Below are 17,405 nucleotides of genomic sequence, written 5' to 3' on the forward strand. Positions count from 1 at the left end.
AAACAGCAACACGTGTTTAATCTTCTCTACAAGATGTGGAACTAGAGCAATGTTTGTAGCCCTGTGAAGGAGCAAACTGAACCTGTTCAAATCAAACAATACTTAGTAAAAAGTCAAATAAAAAGCTATAATGGTCTCTAAGTCAAAAGGCTTAACAGACACGGAAAAGATTGGGGTACTCTCATTTTCAAGTTGTCTAGTGAGAAGCCTTAAAGGGAAAATACACTTAAACTGTTTTTTGTGTGGATTTGTTTCATTAGTCCACTGTTGATACAGTCCCAAAATGTTTTGCATGTCAGCAGTCAAGTTTTCAAGATATTAGACATACAAGATGCAAAGGGTCACCGTTCACATCGTCATGATGTGAAACTACTAATTGCCAATAGTTATAGCAAATTCATTGCATGTAACTTAATTCAAAGTGTTTATGCGCAGTCATACTACAATAAAACAAATTGGAAAGCAACACAGGGAGAAAGAAAGGGCGAGAGACTGGGAGAAATGGAAACTGACCGTAGGCCGAGTCTGCCGCAGAGTTCTGGTTTCGTGTGGTCGCCAGCACATCTGCTGATGGGAGCAAAACAAAGCATTAATATGGAGAGAGAAAAGACGGAGTGAATTACATACTACTCACAAAGACATAAGAAAATAAATGGGGTTTTCCGGTGACGTGACGTGAAATACAAGTAGGTTGGACTGCTCTGGATATTTCCAAATTGTGACCCAGTTGTGGATTCAAGTGTCATAAAATACTTTATAGATGTGCCATTTTCTCCCCTACCGTACTTTTCTCTTCATATTCTTGTACTTTAGTCTGCCTTATATAAACGTGCAGTGTAGCATGTAAATGTGTCTGCAGTATGTAGCCTTGTTGATAGAACTTCCGTGTGTATCTAAGAACATACTTAAAAATATATATATTTGTAGGTATTTCCTTAAAACTGCATTGTTGGTTAAGGGCTTGTTAGTAAGCATTTCACTGTAAGGTCTACACCTGTTGAATTTGGCGCATGTGGCAAATACAATTTGATACTGTACCACTTCAATGTTAGCTGGCAGAGTGACAGGTAGCAAATTCAATTGCTACATCATCAATTAAATCCATAACAGATCAAGCAACAGGGGAGGAGATATTTGATATAGCACCATGGTAGCCTGTGAAACCCATTCTTCCATGAAGGAATAGACCCTCTTTTTACAGGGCTAATGTTTAGGTGAATGGCATGTTGCCATGGGGATGTTGATAATAGCTCACCGTGGCAGTTGTCAGGGTACAGTGAGTGGTCTCCCTCGATGTCCTGGTCAAAGCCAGCCCTGGAGAGAGAGAGGGAGAGAGAGAGAGAGTAAAAAAAGGAGGTTCATCACCTGTTTTCCTGTTTGCTGCCATCTATCCAACTGTAATTGGGACCCGTGTCATTCACTCCAGGCTGGAAGCCCATTCAGCGCCATCCTGACACAGAGAACTTGCCCGACCTGCCAGTCGTGGAGGAGAGAAGAATTTCTATAGCCCTTACATTGTGTCAGAGACATCCTGCATATGCCTATGACATCACCATCCACCGACAAGGTGGGCGAATCAGGAAAATGGCACGAACGGAGAGAACATCCATTTTTGCTGTTCTTCCCTTGTACGCTGTCCAATTAGAAGCCAGCGCCACGACTGATAAAGGTCAGATGACAATCACTCTTCCTATCAGGTGACAGGCGGAGCAGATGTCGCCGGGCCTCATTTGGCAAGGACAGCTTGCATCAGTCAGGAGGAAAAAGGCAGCTATGACTAAAGCCAAGGTCATAATCCAGACCCTATTCAAACAAAATATGTAGCCAGACACAGTGTCTTGCCTGTGCATATTCCAGCACACTTTTGAGGGATGTGAAACACACGAGTGCGGGTTTTAACTATTAAGGGCTGTATTTGGGGCCACTCTCCCCTCCTACCCACGGAGTGTTCATTCTCATTAGGATTTTTCAATCAGTGCATGCCGCTTGCACTGATTGCCATCGATAGATTTAGATGCAGCGTGCTCGTGAATGAGAGGAAAGGTCCACACACAACCAGATACATTTAGAGTGGCTGGAAGCTAATGGAATGTGCGGTTTGAAGGCAGCACACAAGTGTCCATTATGGGAAGGGGAATGAATAGGATTAGGTTGGATCCTACTTCTGACACCAACGGGCGCACATTCTCATTCACCCTCCAGCCATTTCCATCTCGGAGCTGCGGAGTCCTTGCTTTGTGTTCATTTGTTTGTTTTTGCTTTTTCTCTCCTCTCTCGCTCTCGTTCACTCGCTCTCTGTGTATCCATTTTCAAAAAAGTGTGGGATGCGTGAGCGAGAGAGCGCTATTCATTTCCCTCACTGACACTTTAAAGCTCTTCTATTTACTTGTAATGAATGAGGGCAAAGGACTAGGAGACATACATATGAATAGATGCAAATTCTCAGAAAAAAGACTGATAATGCATACTTGCAAACAACGACCTACCAGAGATGCATTCACACAGTGATATAAGTAGATATAAGCAGATACTGTAAGTAGATATTTACAGTGGTGTAAAGTACTTACGTAAAAATACTTTCACGTATTACTTAAGTTGTTTTTTTGGTATTTTTATTTTTTACTTCACTACATTCCTAAAGAAAATAATGTACTTTTTACTCCATACATTTTCCCTGACACCCAAAAGTACTCGTTCAATTTTGAATGCTTAGCAGGACAGGAAAATGGTCCAATTTATGCACTTATCAAGAGAACATCCCTGGTCATCCCTACTTTGATCAATTACATTTACTTTTGATACTTAAGTACATTTAAAACCAAATACTTTTAGACTCTTACTCAAGTAGTATTTTACTGGCTGACTTTCACTTTTACTCAAGTTAATTTCTATTAACGTATCTTTACTTTTACTCAAGTATGACAATTGGGTACTTTTTCCACCACTGGATATTTATACAAATGCTTGCCAATAAAACATATAAAACAGTCACAGGTAGGGACACCCACTCACAACCAAATACGGAGGATTCAGTTTGAGTAGGCCTAAATAGAAGTTTAAGTTTAGGAGAACAAACAACATATTTTAAACCGTGGCGGGCCAGGCTGCAGAGTTCCTTCAAGACTGACTTCAGCTCCATTTAGTTTTTTGCCGGTTGCCTCACTTGGGAGCTCTTTGGAGCGTTTTGCAAAGACGGCCTGGTCTGCCAAAGCGGCTGTCACATTCACCTCTGGATCAACCCATTAGTCTCCAGGGAAACCACTGACTCGCTGCCACGACAACAAGGCCCATCTGCTGCTCATCTTAGGGAAGTGACTGAACCACAGTGTCCTGGATGAGGTGTTTCCAGAACCCTGAAAACGTTCCTCGTCCACTGAACTCTAACTCTCTATCCAAAATTGTGATTGATACTTTTGAGTGGAACTTCATGGAACTTGCAATAGTCTCAAAGTTCATGAAACCCCATCTTAAACCACCAATTCCTGTGCTGCTGGAATGAGGAACGTCATGAAACGTTTTCCTACAAATCCCAAAATTAGATGACCTACAACATTTAAAGCTAAATTACTTTTTCTCCCAGCATCTAAAAGATTCAATCTAGGCCTTTACTGCGGACACAACATGACAAAATGCGCTAAACCGCCAACCATGGAAGTGCCATTTCGAAACTCAATTCTGCAGCAGTCAAAACAGGCACTTGTTCCACTATTCTCCTTGGTCCCACACATCTAAAATCTTCATTTTTTACTGACCAAGTAACAAAACAAAAAAAAAGAAAATCTCCACTGGGAGATTTCAGGGGATGTCACATATCAGCGAAACAAAGTGTTGACAATTTGTTTGATTAGTTGAATCGGGTGCGATGGCACTAGGTTCGGACAGAAACCAAGAGCAGAATCACTGCTAGGGAATGGGTGGGGTTGTGGAACAAGGTTAACTGGTGGCATGGCCAAGTGAATCACCATAAGCCCTTACACAGCAGCTTTTTCGATAGCACTGGAGATCAACGATTATGAGTCACAGTGTCAAATGACCCCTCTTCAGTTCATGAGAACTGATCGATGGCAACCCATCAGTTGTTAAGTCATTTCTTATGTTCCAGAGAATTAGAGAGACTATTTTCATTTTCAGGAGGTCCGGGGTGAAAACATGTTTTATTCCTGACGATTGCAGTATCTGTCAGCTCATAAATAAATCAATGAACTCAAGCCATTGTGGCTTAAGTGGTTGAGCGTTCCTTTCACTTAAAGTGCATTGCACAAGTGGAAACTGGCCCAAAGCCAGCAGATATAATGAAACAAATGAATGCATATTAGCATACAGTGCACCAGAGTGTATAATTTGCTGGTATAAAGAAACTGACTAGCGCGAGGAAATGCATCTTTGAAGAGCGGTCCTTATCTGCAGTACAATGATGTCACTCACTCAATACATTCTTCTTTAATATGACTTCCACAGGGTTTGAGATTTATTTCCCTCATATCTTCTACTCTCTACTCTCCTCTCCTTTTATGGGGCCCAATACCGATGATAGATATACGATCACACTCTCAAACCTTTATTACCTTTCAGATTGATGCCTTTCAGCGTGACAGGAAGGAAAGTGACACTTACTTGAACCCTGGCGCCATGTTGGCACAGCTCCCAGTCCGGAGCCAGATGCAGTATGGGTCGCGGGACGACAGACAACTCCTAGAAAAATGACGAGGCAAGAGGCGGTTAAAATCCCTGTATGATATCGCTCCTTGGCGTGCAGGCGATGGGCGCCCGACTGTGTCTACTTTGACACAGTGACACGCCACACACACACTTGAGCCAAGGATACTGCTGCGGTCTAGTGGAGCGTATTCTGTTGGGGCTATTCCCCAGCTGGTGCTCTGCAGAGCGAGACTGGCTGGCCTGCGTGTGAACTCGGGAGAGGTGATTGTGTCTGACAGTGTCAGTGTGTGTTTTAGCTCTTTCTCCAAGATGACAAGTCTGCCCGTGACAGACCTTAGAGGACAGGTGTGTGCATCTGTTTCTAAATATTTGTGTGTGTGTGTCATTACGGGCCGCCTGGAGGAGTGAAGCCAGTCATCTTAGTGACAGGTGTCCTCAGTCTCTCTCCCCCAGCCGTGGTGACACACTGACAGCCAGGGCCACGGGGACTGAGGGGGAGCTCTCAGGGAGAAAGAAGGGAGGGGCTGTCATACACTTGCCTATGGGAGGAGGAGAGAGGGCTGTCTTCTTTGGGTCTCTCACTTGTCACTCAGTTCTCTGTTTCCATGAACCCCTGCCTCCCTCACATCCCACCAGTAGGAGATTATGCACACGGCATCATTGTGGGCTGACCTACTGTGTTTGTGTGCATGCCCGTGCGAGTGTGTGTGTGTCAGACTATGAAGGAGGAAATTCGTTTTTTTGTTGGTGTTTAATTATTATTATTATTATTAAATGATCCTCCCATTATTCCAATGGGAGGATCAGTCAACTATACTGATATTCTTGATGTTGTATTCTGTGCTAATGATATCGTGAACATTTCCCCCAACATTTACATGCTGTTCAAATATTGATTATACGGGCAATTTCAAATGTTTTGGTTGTTTGCCAAAATATGCTCTCTGCGCCAAATACATTTGGAGAATTTGGTAATTTCCTCATGCCTTCCCTGTACTCTTCTTGCGCCATTATCGGCCAAATGACTAGAACAAATATAAATATTTGTTTATACTGAAATCACTCGACCACAAATTGACATTTAAAGAGCTTGGTATCCAGAGACTAAGTATTTGTTATAACACAGAGCAGACGATTTTGAGCAGTGTAAAAGCAGTACTAAATCCTAACAATACTGCATATCCTCCTCTTTGCATTCTTACACAATCATTTCTGCTTTGTTGTAACTCACTTTTTACAGGCGCCGTGCTCCGTGCAGCGGCTGAGTGGTACTCTGATGACACAGCTGGTGAAGGCCACGAACAAGGCATGATGCTCCTTATCCAGCTCCATTCCCAGAATCCTCCTGTCATCCTGCCCCTGAACGTTACACCTGTGGCAAAATATGGTCACATGACACGTGAGAACCCTTACAGCACAACCATACTAATGGATTAGAGTTACACCACAGATACGTGAAACACAGTACAATTCATCAGTCACAGATAGAAATGGGAGCCCGGGAGGCTAAAGGCTAGGCTATCTCTGTAATACATGTTCATTTAGTAAGTGTATATACCATTTGAACACCTAATATAGTGTGGAAAGTACAATTACTCTGCCTGTGAACTACCTTAGTTAATATTTTGATCATTTGGTATGGGTAATACCATAATAATGTGGGTTACAGCTTCAAAGGAATACTCCACTCAAAACCTTTTTGGGGTATTTGTTTCATTAGTCCACTGTTAGTATAGTCCCAAAATGTTTTGCATGTCAGAAATCAAGTTTTCAAAAAATAGGACTTATCGTTTTGCATCCTATTACGCTTTTTGCGTCATTATGATGACGTGGTCAGTATTTATACCGTATTCCTTTAAATCAGGTATAGACTAATTCATTTGGAGACGTTCCCGGCTGAAATTAGACACTGGTGCTTATATAACAGTCAGGTTTTCATTCCATTACCGACTTTTGCTTTTACCACACCTGTTATAGACTGACTTATAGAGGTTCTGTACTGACTTAGAGGGGTTATAGACATCAATGTCCTCCAGGAGCTGAGAGCCAAAGGAGGCGTTAGGATGAGTGCTGGACAACACCTTCAGGACCCTGCCATCCTCGGAGCCCAGAAAGACCACAGTGCGGTCCTTAGACGGCCCGGCAGAGGTGTCCACCGCAATCTGAGTCAGCTTGTACCTGGAGAAGGGAAAAACACAGTTCGCGCTGATTGTACGGCCGGAACTGGTAACTAGTCAGCCATAATGTGTCAGTCATTCAGAACAAGTGCACCGCATGACTGGCATGGAGATACGGGTCAACATAGGGTTATAATTTTATTTTATTTATTTAACTAGGCAAGTCAGTTAAGAACAAATTCTTATTTACAATGCCGGCCTACGCTGGGCCAATTGTGCGCCGCTCTATGGGACTCCCAATCCCGGCCGGTTGTGATAGAGGCTGGAATCGACCCAGGGCGTCTGTAGTGGCGCCTCTAGCACTGAGAAGCAGTGCTTTAGACCGCTGGGCCACTCGGGAGACTTTCAGTTCGATATGGTTTTCCCTTTGTGCTTTCCTGATTTTAACCCACGTGATTCTGTCATTTTCTGTGCACCAAAAGATGGAGTGGAGAGCACACTCAAATGGGGTAGACAGAAGTGCTAGACTGCAGCTGCGTTGAAATATCACTTCTGCTTTAGGCTACTTTCTGGGGGGGATTTGGCACTTTCCCGAATGGCAGTCAAGGAAGGTTTTGTAAATTAACCATGATTGCTTCCAGAATGTGCAGGTTCTTATCTTTGTGTGTTTGCACGTGCATATCTAACGCCAGTCATCTCAACTGGCTGCTAAAGACTGCATAGCCACTGTATGTCATTTTCAGTTTATTAACATCAACTATGCTATAAAATATGTTATTTCCTCGGGTTCATGAATGCAACTCACTCGATGAGAATATCCTATGATTTAAACCCCATTTTATCTCCAATATTTCCATGACTTGAGACATTTCACCAGGAATGTTTCGTCTCTAGATTTGGGAGCAGCGTGAGATAACACGTTCCCTATGCACCCCTGACTTTTGTTGTCATTTACCAGAGTATCACATCAGCTTCCTGCAGTGAGAAGCAGCAGGCGGGTCACCCAGGGGGTACGACAGGCAGACTCAAACAGCTCATATCACCTCTGCACCGCCAGTAAATGTCAAACTTTGTGGATGAAGCCAAAGTCTCCGGTCAAATACAGTAGCAGTAGCTAGGCTGAGGCAATTTCTGGGTTTTGTTTCTGAGCGAGAACATCAGTTATCTGGTTTGAGTAAAGTGTCATTCATTGACTAATTAGATTTACTGTACATGGTTGCACTAAAATACTGATATGATATGTTTAATTTGATCAAATGTTATATTACATTGCATTATTGTATATTTGTCTATGTTGCCATTTGTCCACACAAAGAGAAATCATTATATTGTTTGGTACTGCCCTACAGTACCTGCTGGTGGTGCGGGTGAAGCAGGGCCGGTCGTTGACGGAGGGGACCGCCTCGTCCATCAGCGGGTAAGACTTGATGAAGGTCAGCGTGTCGTCAGGAAAGTTGATGGATGACTTGTAGGCCAAGGCCGGGCCATCACCGGCACAGGAACCAGGCCTAAAGTAGAGAAATTACATTTGGCAAGTCTTATTTAAACAAAACATGGGTGTGTACTGTGCTAGCTGGTCCCAGATCTGTTGGTGCTGTATAGCCAACTCATAGGTTTGTTGTCATGCCTGGTCATATGTATTCTAGTGCCCCTTCAGGACAGTCTCATACCTGGGCTTAGGCACCTGTTCCTCCGGTACTGGGGTCCAGGCTGAGTCACTGGTCTTCTGCTCCTTAAACTTCCCATTGAAGGCCTTCTCTATGTCGTCCATGTAGAAGGCACACACTGCTGAGCCAGGGATACTGAGGAGGGAGACAGGCGCAAAGAGCTTGTTAAAAAAAAGAGCCTTGTGGGATTGAGCTGTCGAAAAGGTTTGTTGAAACATGGTTGGCTGGTCAAACAAGGTGAAAAAAAAGTAACATGATTTGTATCTGGTGAGTACAGCTCTGTGTATAATTAAAAATCAATATCAAGACGTTTCTGTGGTAAAACTAAAAATGTTCCTGTGCTGCGAGGAAGGAGGTCCAGCGTGAGTGAATATCACGCTGTTTTTCCAGTTTTAGTGGTGTTGCATATTCTTGCAGTGTAATACCCATTTCAGATAGAAGATGTGGTATATTACCTGTAAAATATACTGTATAAGGCAATGTTTATATGACCCCCTTTCGAACATCCCCTTATTTATTACTTTCTTGCATGTATCTCTCTTTTATACATAGTGGGTAACTGGCAAATTGTGAAGGGTGGGGTGGTGTAGTTAAACCATGTGGGTAGGGCTGGGCTATACATTAAATTCCAAATGCCTGTATCGCAAGAATCTAGGTTTTCTTTTGTTTTTTTGAGCGTTTGGTTTTTGGTCTCGCTCCTTCTGTGCTGTGTGCACCATCCCACTCGCAGACACCAAGCCCCTGCCACTTACAGTACAACAACAAAAGACAAAGTTATTTCTTCCTCTCTGACAGCAAGCAGTTTCAACTCGCTATTTGCATTTGAGGTTTGGTCCAACAGAATCGGTCATATGGACACCAAAACTATTAGACATGATTTTACTGTAATAGACGAGAAGTGAACCTTTATTTTAGAGATTTTCTTCTCCCCAGATTTGTGATTTCCAATTGCGATCCAATCTCCCCAACGGGCTCGGGAGTTCGAGTCACACGTCCTCCGAAACATGACTCGCCAAGCAACGCTGCTTCTTAACACCTGCTCGCTTAACCCGGAAGTCTGCAGCACCAATGTGTCGGAGGAAACACTGATCGACTGAAGTCAGCTTGCAGACACGATGAGCCAAGGAACGCGCCCCTGCCAAACCCTCGCTGGGCCAAATGTGCGCCGCCATATGGGACTGCCGGTCACGGCCTGCTGTGACACAGCCTGGGATCAAACCCCAGGGTGTAGTGACGCCTCAACACTGCGATGCAGTGCCTTAGGCCGCTGCGCCACTCAAGGAGAACTTAACCTTTTTAACGATACCCTTTTTAGGTCTCAGCTCCCAACATGTGAAACATAGCAGACCCTACTAAAACGAGAGTATCAATGAACATGATTGTGGAAAATGTATTTGTCGTGCGCGGCATAGCAGCATTTTAGCCACATACTGTTATGTGCTAGCTTTCTAGTCTGTGTTTTATAAATGTGCAATGAGCATAAAGAGACACGTTCATATAAGGAATTGGAAACTGGTTCCATTTCTGTGAAATAAGCATCTTCTTATCCAGGTAGGCCACTTGATTTCAATCTTAAGTGAAGAGGCTACGTCGTTCAATCAGTTGGACAGGAGGGTGCATTCATAACAGTTCAATTGTTATACCTTTTTAGCAAGCAAATAGATCCAAGTTGGCTAACTTGAAATGTAAAGATTAGCTGGCTACTCACTAGCATGTGGGCTGTTGCTTGAGAGATTGTGTTTGAGACCTGTGTTCATTTTCTAGAACTCCTGCTCCAAGAAGGTTGTCACTATTAGTGGATGTGCATATTTCTGGTAAAATTTGTAACAAGAAAAGGTATTTTCATAGACTCCTTGAAAGCCAGATCAGTGATTATTGCAAAAAAAAGCAGGTTAAACTATTTTGAGAAAATAATTCAATTATTAGTGGGTCTTATGCTTGTGGAAGGCTTTTATTTAGCTTAGGTATACTTTCATAAGCCCTGAATTCATTAGATTATTCCTGACTGTTTGAAATGCTGTGTATTGACCTTTTAATTGTGCAAGCTTATTTAGAGAAAACATTTTATATATTGTGAATCGCCAATAAGTTTGAAAAAAAGACATCATTATTTTTAGGCAATTCTTTTTTGTCCATTTCGCCCAGCCCTACATGGGGTGTTTAATAAAGCAGATAACAATTCACACAGACCCAATTCCTGTATTTTGGTTAATTGACTTGATCTTTAGGTGGGTTTTAATTGTCAATGTTTTTTTACCCCCCACCCCGTTCAGATATACAAAAAAGCAGGTGAAAAGGAGAATGCATGGTAAACTAGTAGCTATTCTGTCTGTATGAAAGGGGTATCAGAAATGTATGGATATTGGCTTTGATGGACTAGTGCCCAGTCATTTAACATTCATTCACCACTACTTTCTTGACCGCTAGGCTAACCTGTTAGCTTGCGTAGTGAACACTCCCACCACTGCGGGGCGCTGGTTGATCTGCAGCACGTTGGTGAGTGACTGCAGCACATCGAAGTAGAAGAAGGAGTCGCCGGGCACCGAGCAGTTGAGCCGCGCCTTCAGGAAGGAGGTCCAGTAGCGCTCCAGCACCCGAGGAGAGCCGCCGTTGTCGTTCTTACACACCCGCGCCACACGAGAGAACACCACCTTGGAGCCGAACCAAAAAATAATAAAATATCACAGAATAGTGCTTTATTATCCTTGGCACTCTTCTCCTGTGGCTGACCCCCCCCCCCCCCCCCCCCGTGCTGCTTCAAGCCTCTCAAGTCGCGTGTCTCAGGGGGTCAGCCACAGTTCTAGCTGTCTGGGGTTAACAAGTGCCTTGCTTAAGGGCACACCGGTAGTAGCGGGTACTTGAGATTCTGTCACCAGCCGTTACCATTTCATTTTCAAACTTGCCCTCACCTGGGATTTCAACCAGCAACCCGCTGGTTACACCAGACTAACCCACAAATGGATGTTATATTTCCCATTCATGATAGCTCAGTGGATCCGGTCCAAAAGGCTGCAGACCTGTCATTATAGTTCATCTCCTATGTCTGACCATAATGGTGCCTTTATCTTCTCACAATGAATCGATCACCAACTAGTCCTGATACATCTGATAAGAGAACACAGTACATCCATTCTCATGTCTTGCTCTAATGGACAGAGCTGAAGAACACAGTTCATACTGTACAGTCATGGCCAAAAGTTTTGAGAATGACACAAATATTAATTTCCACAAAGTGTGCCGCTTCAGTGTCTTTAGCTATTTTTTGTCAGATGTTACTATGGAATACTGAAGTATAATTACAAGCATTTCATAAGTGTCAAAGTATTTTATTGACAATTACATGAAGTTGATGCAAAGAGTCAATATTTGCAGTGTTGACCCTTCTGTTTCAAGACATCTGCAATCTGCCCTGGCATGCTGTCAATTAACTTCTGGGCCACATCCTGACTGATGGCAGCCCATTCTTGCATAATCCATGCTTGGAGTTTGTGGGTTTGTTTTGTTCCCCGAGCCACTTAGTTATCACTTTTACCTTATGGGAAGGTGCTCCATCAGGAATGTTCGTCACCAAACTGTTCCTGGATGGTTGGGAGGAGTTGCTCTTGGAGGATGTGTTGGTACCATTCTATATTCATGGCTGTGTTCTTAGGCAAAATTGTGAGTGAGCCCACTCCCTTGGTTGAGAAGCAACCCCACACATGAATGGTCTCAGGATGCTTTACTGTTGGCATGACACAGGACTGATGGTAGCGCTCACCTTGTCTTCTCCGGACAAGCTTTTTTCCGGATGCCCCAAACAATCAGAGAAAATGACTTTACCCCAGTCCTCAGCAGTCCAATCCCTGTACCTTTTGCAGAATATCAGTCTGTCCCTGATGTTTTTCCTGGAGAGAAGTGGCTTCTTTGCTGCCCTTCTTGACACCTGGCCATCCTCCAAAAGTCTTCGCCTCACTGTGCATGCAGATGCACTCACACCTGCCTGATGCCATTCCTGAGCAAGCTCTGTACTGGAGGTGCCCCGATCCCGCAGCTGAATCAACTTTAGGAGACGGTCCTGGCGCTTGCTGGACTTTCTTGGGCACCCTGAAGCCTTCTTCACAACAATTGAACCGCTCTCCTTGAAGTTCTTGATGATCCGATAAATGGTGGATTTAGGTGCAATCTTACTGCCAGCAATATCCTTGCCTGTGAAGCCCTTTTTGTGCAAAGCAATGATGACGGCACGTGTTTCCTTGCGGTAATCATGGCTGACAGAGGAAGAACAATGAATCCAAGCACCACCCTCCCTTTGAAGCTTCCAGTCTGTTATTCAAACTCAATCAGCATGACAGAGTGATCTCCAGCCTTGTCCTTGTCAACACTCACACCTGTGTTAACGAGAGAATCACTGACATGATGTCAGCTGGTCCTTTGTGGCAGGGCTGAAATGCAGTGGAAATGATTTTTGGTGATTCAGTTCATTTGCATGGCAAAGAGGGACTTTGCAATTAATTGCAATTCATCTGATCACTCTTCATAACATTCTGGAGTATATGCAAATTGCCATCATATAAACTGAGGCAGCAGACTTCGTGAAAATTCACATTTGTGTCATTCTCAGAACTTTTGGCCATGACTGTACATACATTTGTGGTTCTATCACGGACACCCTTTTACCTTGCCCAGGGTGGTGTACTCCACTGCAATCTCACTGAGGAAGAAGTAGACATAATTCCCATACTCGATCGCATGGTGGAAATGGGGCTCTGGGGAGGGAAGCAGACACAACAAGAGGGGAGAAGTGAGAGGTGAGATCGAATGAAAGTCATTATGGGGAGTCATCATTTTCTGGGGAGTATCTGTATCTACTGGAGATGTCCCTGCTGTTCAGGCATTTGCGCCAACCCTGTACTAACACCTGATTCAACTAATTACATACCCAACCATCACCTTTGTCTCAAGACGTCTTAAGAAACACTCAATGCCATCTCGAGACATGTTATGGGTATCAAGACATGTCTCAAGACACTAATGTAAAAGATTTTGTCTTTATATAGTCTTTATTTTGGAATGTTTAACATTTCAAATTCATGGAACATTCTACTGACAGTTGATATAAGACTCAAATGGTAGTCTGTCAAACCTGGAAGATTTACAAACTGTTCTTTTCAACTTGAGGAAAGCAAGCAAAGCATTTTAATATGTAATGTACGTTAGCTAAAATAATATTTAGTCAATATGAAGAAATATGTTAGACATCTTGTTTTGGCACTACCAAATGTGATATTGTGCAGACTCTGGTTAGCTAGCTAACAACTGTCATTAGCTAGCAAGTATAGTTAAAAAAAACGATGGTTAAATCTCTAAATGCATGCATGATTCTTTTTTTCAGTTGCCCATGGAGTCCATGGGGGTTCATAAAGAGGGGACGGGATGATGTCAAATGTCTCAACCTCGATGATCGTTCAGCCATCCCCACCGATCATCTTAAGATGTCTCAAGACAAAGTTGACCTACTCTCATTAACAGGGTGACTAATTCTGGTCTTTCCTGTGCAGTTTTATTAAATAGAAAATACATCTAAATGTTACATTAAATATATCCCCCAAATAAATGGATAAATGGCTGGTGCATTTATGGATTTTTTATTTTATTGATCAGCCCTGCCAACCTCACGTGCTGCAGTGTAGACTGGACTTATGCTGACCTTTACGCATGGTTAGGCTGACGAGGTAAGTTATGACTGATGCTTGCATCTGCTTTCTTGTTTTCACATGTGCTTTGGTAGTTATTATGCAATGAACATGACCTATTTCTCTTTTGTCAGGATACGAGGATGGAAGACATGTCAGCAACTCAACTAAATCAAGGTAAGCTGTCACCCAGCAAATACAGGTGAGAACAGGACCATGACACATGCAACGTTCATTTCTTCCCATGAGAACAGGAGTGCTTAACTGATTCATGTCATTTTCAGACTGGACATAGGACCCCAGCTTTTGCCTATCTGGTGTCATACAGTAAGGCCTCGTGGACAGAAGAGCTTTCTGCTTCAGGTGAGCTATTCATAAATAAGGTACAAGAAAATAGCAGGGTACCTAATGATACCTACTTACATGTTATTTTCTTACAGATTAAGGAAGAGCAGCTGTGAGATCTGAGATCCCCAAACAAGAGATGACTATCTGGCTGTAAAGACTTGAAGATAGGAGTTGTTTGGATCTCTATACCACCTTCACCTACAGTTACTTTGTTGCTTCTGAAATTGTTATTTTTGGTCAATAAATCTTGATTACTTTTGATTTGGTGTCCATCACAATTGGTGCTATGGATGTGCATGAGAGTTGTAGAGTGAGTGATTAGTCTTTATAATGAATTTAAAAAATGAAAACAACAAATTATAAAAATGCCTTGGTATTTCCAATACGTGTTTATAGAGACGTGTCCTCATTTTCTAAGACAGGTCTCAAGACATTGTGATGGCTGGGTATGTAAGGACTTGATGATGCAATTATGAGTTAAAATGGCAGACATTGACAGACACGACATTCACGTGACCGACCTCGGAGCCACTTGGAGTCGTACTTGACGGTCCGCAGGACGGGGCTGTCGTCGCCAAGACTACGGTAGATGACAGCGTCGCTGGCCAGGAAGTCGGTCATGGTGGCAGAGTAGAAATCACCACCTAGAAAATAAAGAGAGTAATTATAGCAATTAATAAGTAAGATAGTATAAAAAAAAGCAAGTCATAGTAAGACAATTCAAATGGTTTATATAAAAGACATGTCCATGTCATATCTATTTACCAATTCATATATGAAACACTTACATTTATGCTATAAGAATCGATTTAGCCATAAAACTAGGCTTCAGTCTTGACCTATACCTAAAAGGCCTAACACTTAGGCTTTGGACTACATTTTATTGCTAATGGACTTTGGGCAAAACATTTACATTTCAAACTCTAAATGTATAAATTGCGCCACTCACCAGCAAAGAGGCCGAGGTTGGATTGGCCCGACTCGAAGGGACAGCGTGCCTGACCCAACACCTCTTCGCCAACCTGCTCCAGGGTGGTCATCTGTGTGAGCGAGAGGAAACTTAGTTCTCTGTCGCCATTATGGCCTAGGGCCTGGACTGAAACCAGCCCTACACAAACCCCTTAAACCCAATACTTCCTCTGCAACATTAGTGGAATTGCTAGCATGGCTGTGGCTGCTCAGCCCCTTGCTGGCGCTCATAAATGATCTGGCTGCCTCTCCAGTCCCTCTGGGGACAGTCTCCTATTTGTGGCAAAGCAGGAGCAGGAGTGCACACACACACACACACACACACACACACACACACACACACACACACACACACACACACACACACACACACACACACACACACACACACACACACACACACACACAGTGCTAGGGAAAACAAAACAACATCTGTCTGATTGGCTTCACCTCACTGCCTTCAATGAGCTGTAATTACGTCTCGTTTCTAATGCTAAATGACAAGACAAGTCATCTTTCTTGGCTTTTCAACAATCTCACTATTTTATGTACAGTGGGGAGAACAAGTATTTGATACACTGCCGATTTTGCAGGTTTTCCTACTTACAAAGCATGTAGAGGTCTGTCATTTTTATCATAGGTACACTTCAACTGTGAGAGACGGAATCTAAAACAAAAATCCAGAAAATCACATTGTATGATTTTTAAGTAATTAATTAGCATTTTATTGCATGACATAAGTATTTGATCACCTACCAACCAGTAAGAATTCCGGCTCTCACAGACCTGTTAGTTTTTCTTTAAGAAGCCCTCCTGTTCTCCACTCATTACCTGTATTAACTGCACCTGTTTGAACTCGTTACCTGTATAAAAGACACCTGTCCACACACTCAATCAAACAGACTCCAACCTCTCCACAATGGCCAAGACCAGAGAGCTGTGTAAGGACATCAGGGATAAATTGTAGACCTGTACAAGGCTGGGATGGGCTACAGGACAATAGCCAAGCAGCTTGGTGAGAAGGCAACAACTGTTGGCACAATTATTAGAAAATGGAAGAAGTTCAAGATGACGGTCAATCACCCTCGGTCTGGGGCTCCATGCAAGATCTCACCTCGTGGGGCATCAATGATCATGAGGAATGTGAGGGATCAGCCCAGAACTACACGGCAGGACCTGGTCAATGACCTGAAGAGAGCTGGGACCACAATCTCAAAGAAAACCATTAGTAACACACTACGCCGTCATGGATTAAAATCCTGCAGCGCACGCAAGGTCCCCCTGCTCAAGCCAGCGCATGTCCAGGCCCGTCTGAAGTTTGCCAATGACCATCTGGATGATCCAGAGGAGGAATGGGAGAAGGTCATGTGGTCTGATGAGACAAAAATAGAGCTTTTTGCTCTAAACTCCACTCGCCGTGTTTGGAGGAATAGAAGGATGAGTACAACCCCAAGAACACCATCCCAACCGTGAAGCATGGAGGTGGAAACATCATTCTTTGGGGATGCTTTTCTGCAAAGGGGACAGGACGACTGCACCGTATTGAGGGGAGGATGGATGGGGCCATGTATCGCGAGATCTTGACCAACAACCTCCTTCCCTCAGTAAGAGCATTGAAGATGGGTCGTGGCTGGGTCTTCCAGCATGACAACGACCCGAAACACACAGCCAGGGCAACTAAGGAGTGGCTCCGTAAGAAGCATCTCAAGGTCCTGGAGTGGCCTAGCCAGTCTCCAGACCTGAACCCAATAGAAAATCTTTGGAGGGAGCCGAAAGTCCGTATTGCCCAGCGACAGCCCCGAAACCTGAAGGATCTGGAGAAGGTCTGTATGGAGGAGTGGGCCAAAATCCCTGCTGCAGTGTGTGCAAACCTGGTCAAGAACTACAGGAAACGTATGATCTCTGTAATTGCAAACTAAGGTTTCTGTACCAAATATTCAGTTCTGCTTTTCTGATGTATCAAATACTTATGT

At 43.5% G+C, this 17,405-nt stretch overlaps 1 protein-coding gene across 4 annotated transcripts in view; it reads right to left on the bottom strand.

Annotated features, from left to right (window-relative positions):
* LOC139554702 (semaphorin-6D-like) overlaps window positions 1-17,405 on the bottom strand; it is a 109,048-nt gene that overhangs the window by 9,271 nt on the left and 82,372 nt on the right. For 3 of the 4 annotated variants that reach the window (XM_071367748.1, XM_071367746.1, XM_071367747.1), the window contains 11 exons: window positions 15,413-15,503; window positions 14,985-15,107; window positions 13,100-13,188; window positions 10,877-11,094; window positions 8,447-8,578; window positions 8,129-8,284; window positions 6,664-6,837; window positions 5,891-6,031; window positions 4,615-4,692; window positions 1,256-1,314; window positions 514-567 (listed from right to left, as the gene is read on the bottom strand). In XM_071367748.1, coding sequence (XP_071223849.1) covers window positions 514-567; window positions 1,256-1,314; window positions 4,615-4,692; window positions 5,891-6,031; window positions 6,664-6,837; window positions 8,129-8,284; window positions 8,447-8,578; window positions 10,877-11,094; window positions 13,100-13,188; window positions 14,985-15,107; window positions 15,413-15,503 — 1,315 coding nt within the window. The remainder of the gene's footprint in view (window positions 1-513; window positions 568-1,255; window positions 1,315-4,614; window positions 4,693-5,890; window positions 6,032-6,663; window positions 6,838-8,128; window positions 8,285-8,446; window positions 8,579-10,876; window positions 11,095-13,099; window positions 13,189-14,984; window positions 15,108-15,412; window positions 15,504-17,405) is intronic. The other variant, XM_071367749.1, reaches the window with a different exon arrangement.

Source organism: Salvelinus alpinus, chromosome 26, assembly GCF_045679555.1.
Source record: "Salvelinus alpinus chromosome 26, SLU_Salpinus.1, whole genome shotgun sequence".
NCBI lineage: Eukaryota > Metazoa > Chordata > Actinopteri > Salmoniformes > Salmonidae > Salvelinus > Salvelinus alpinus.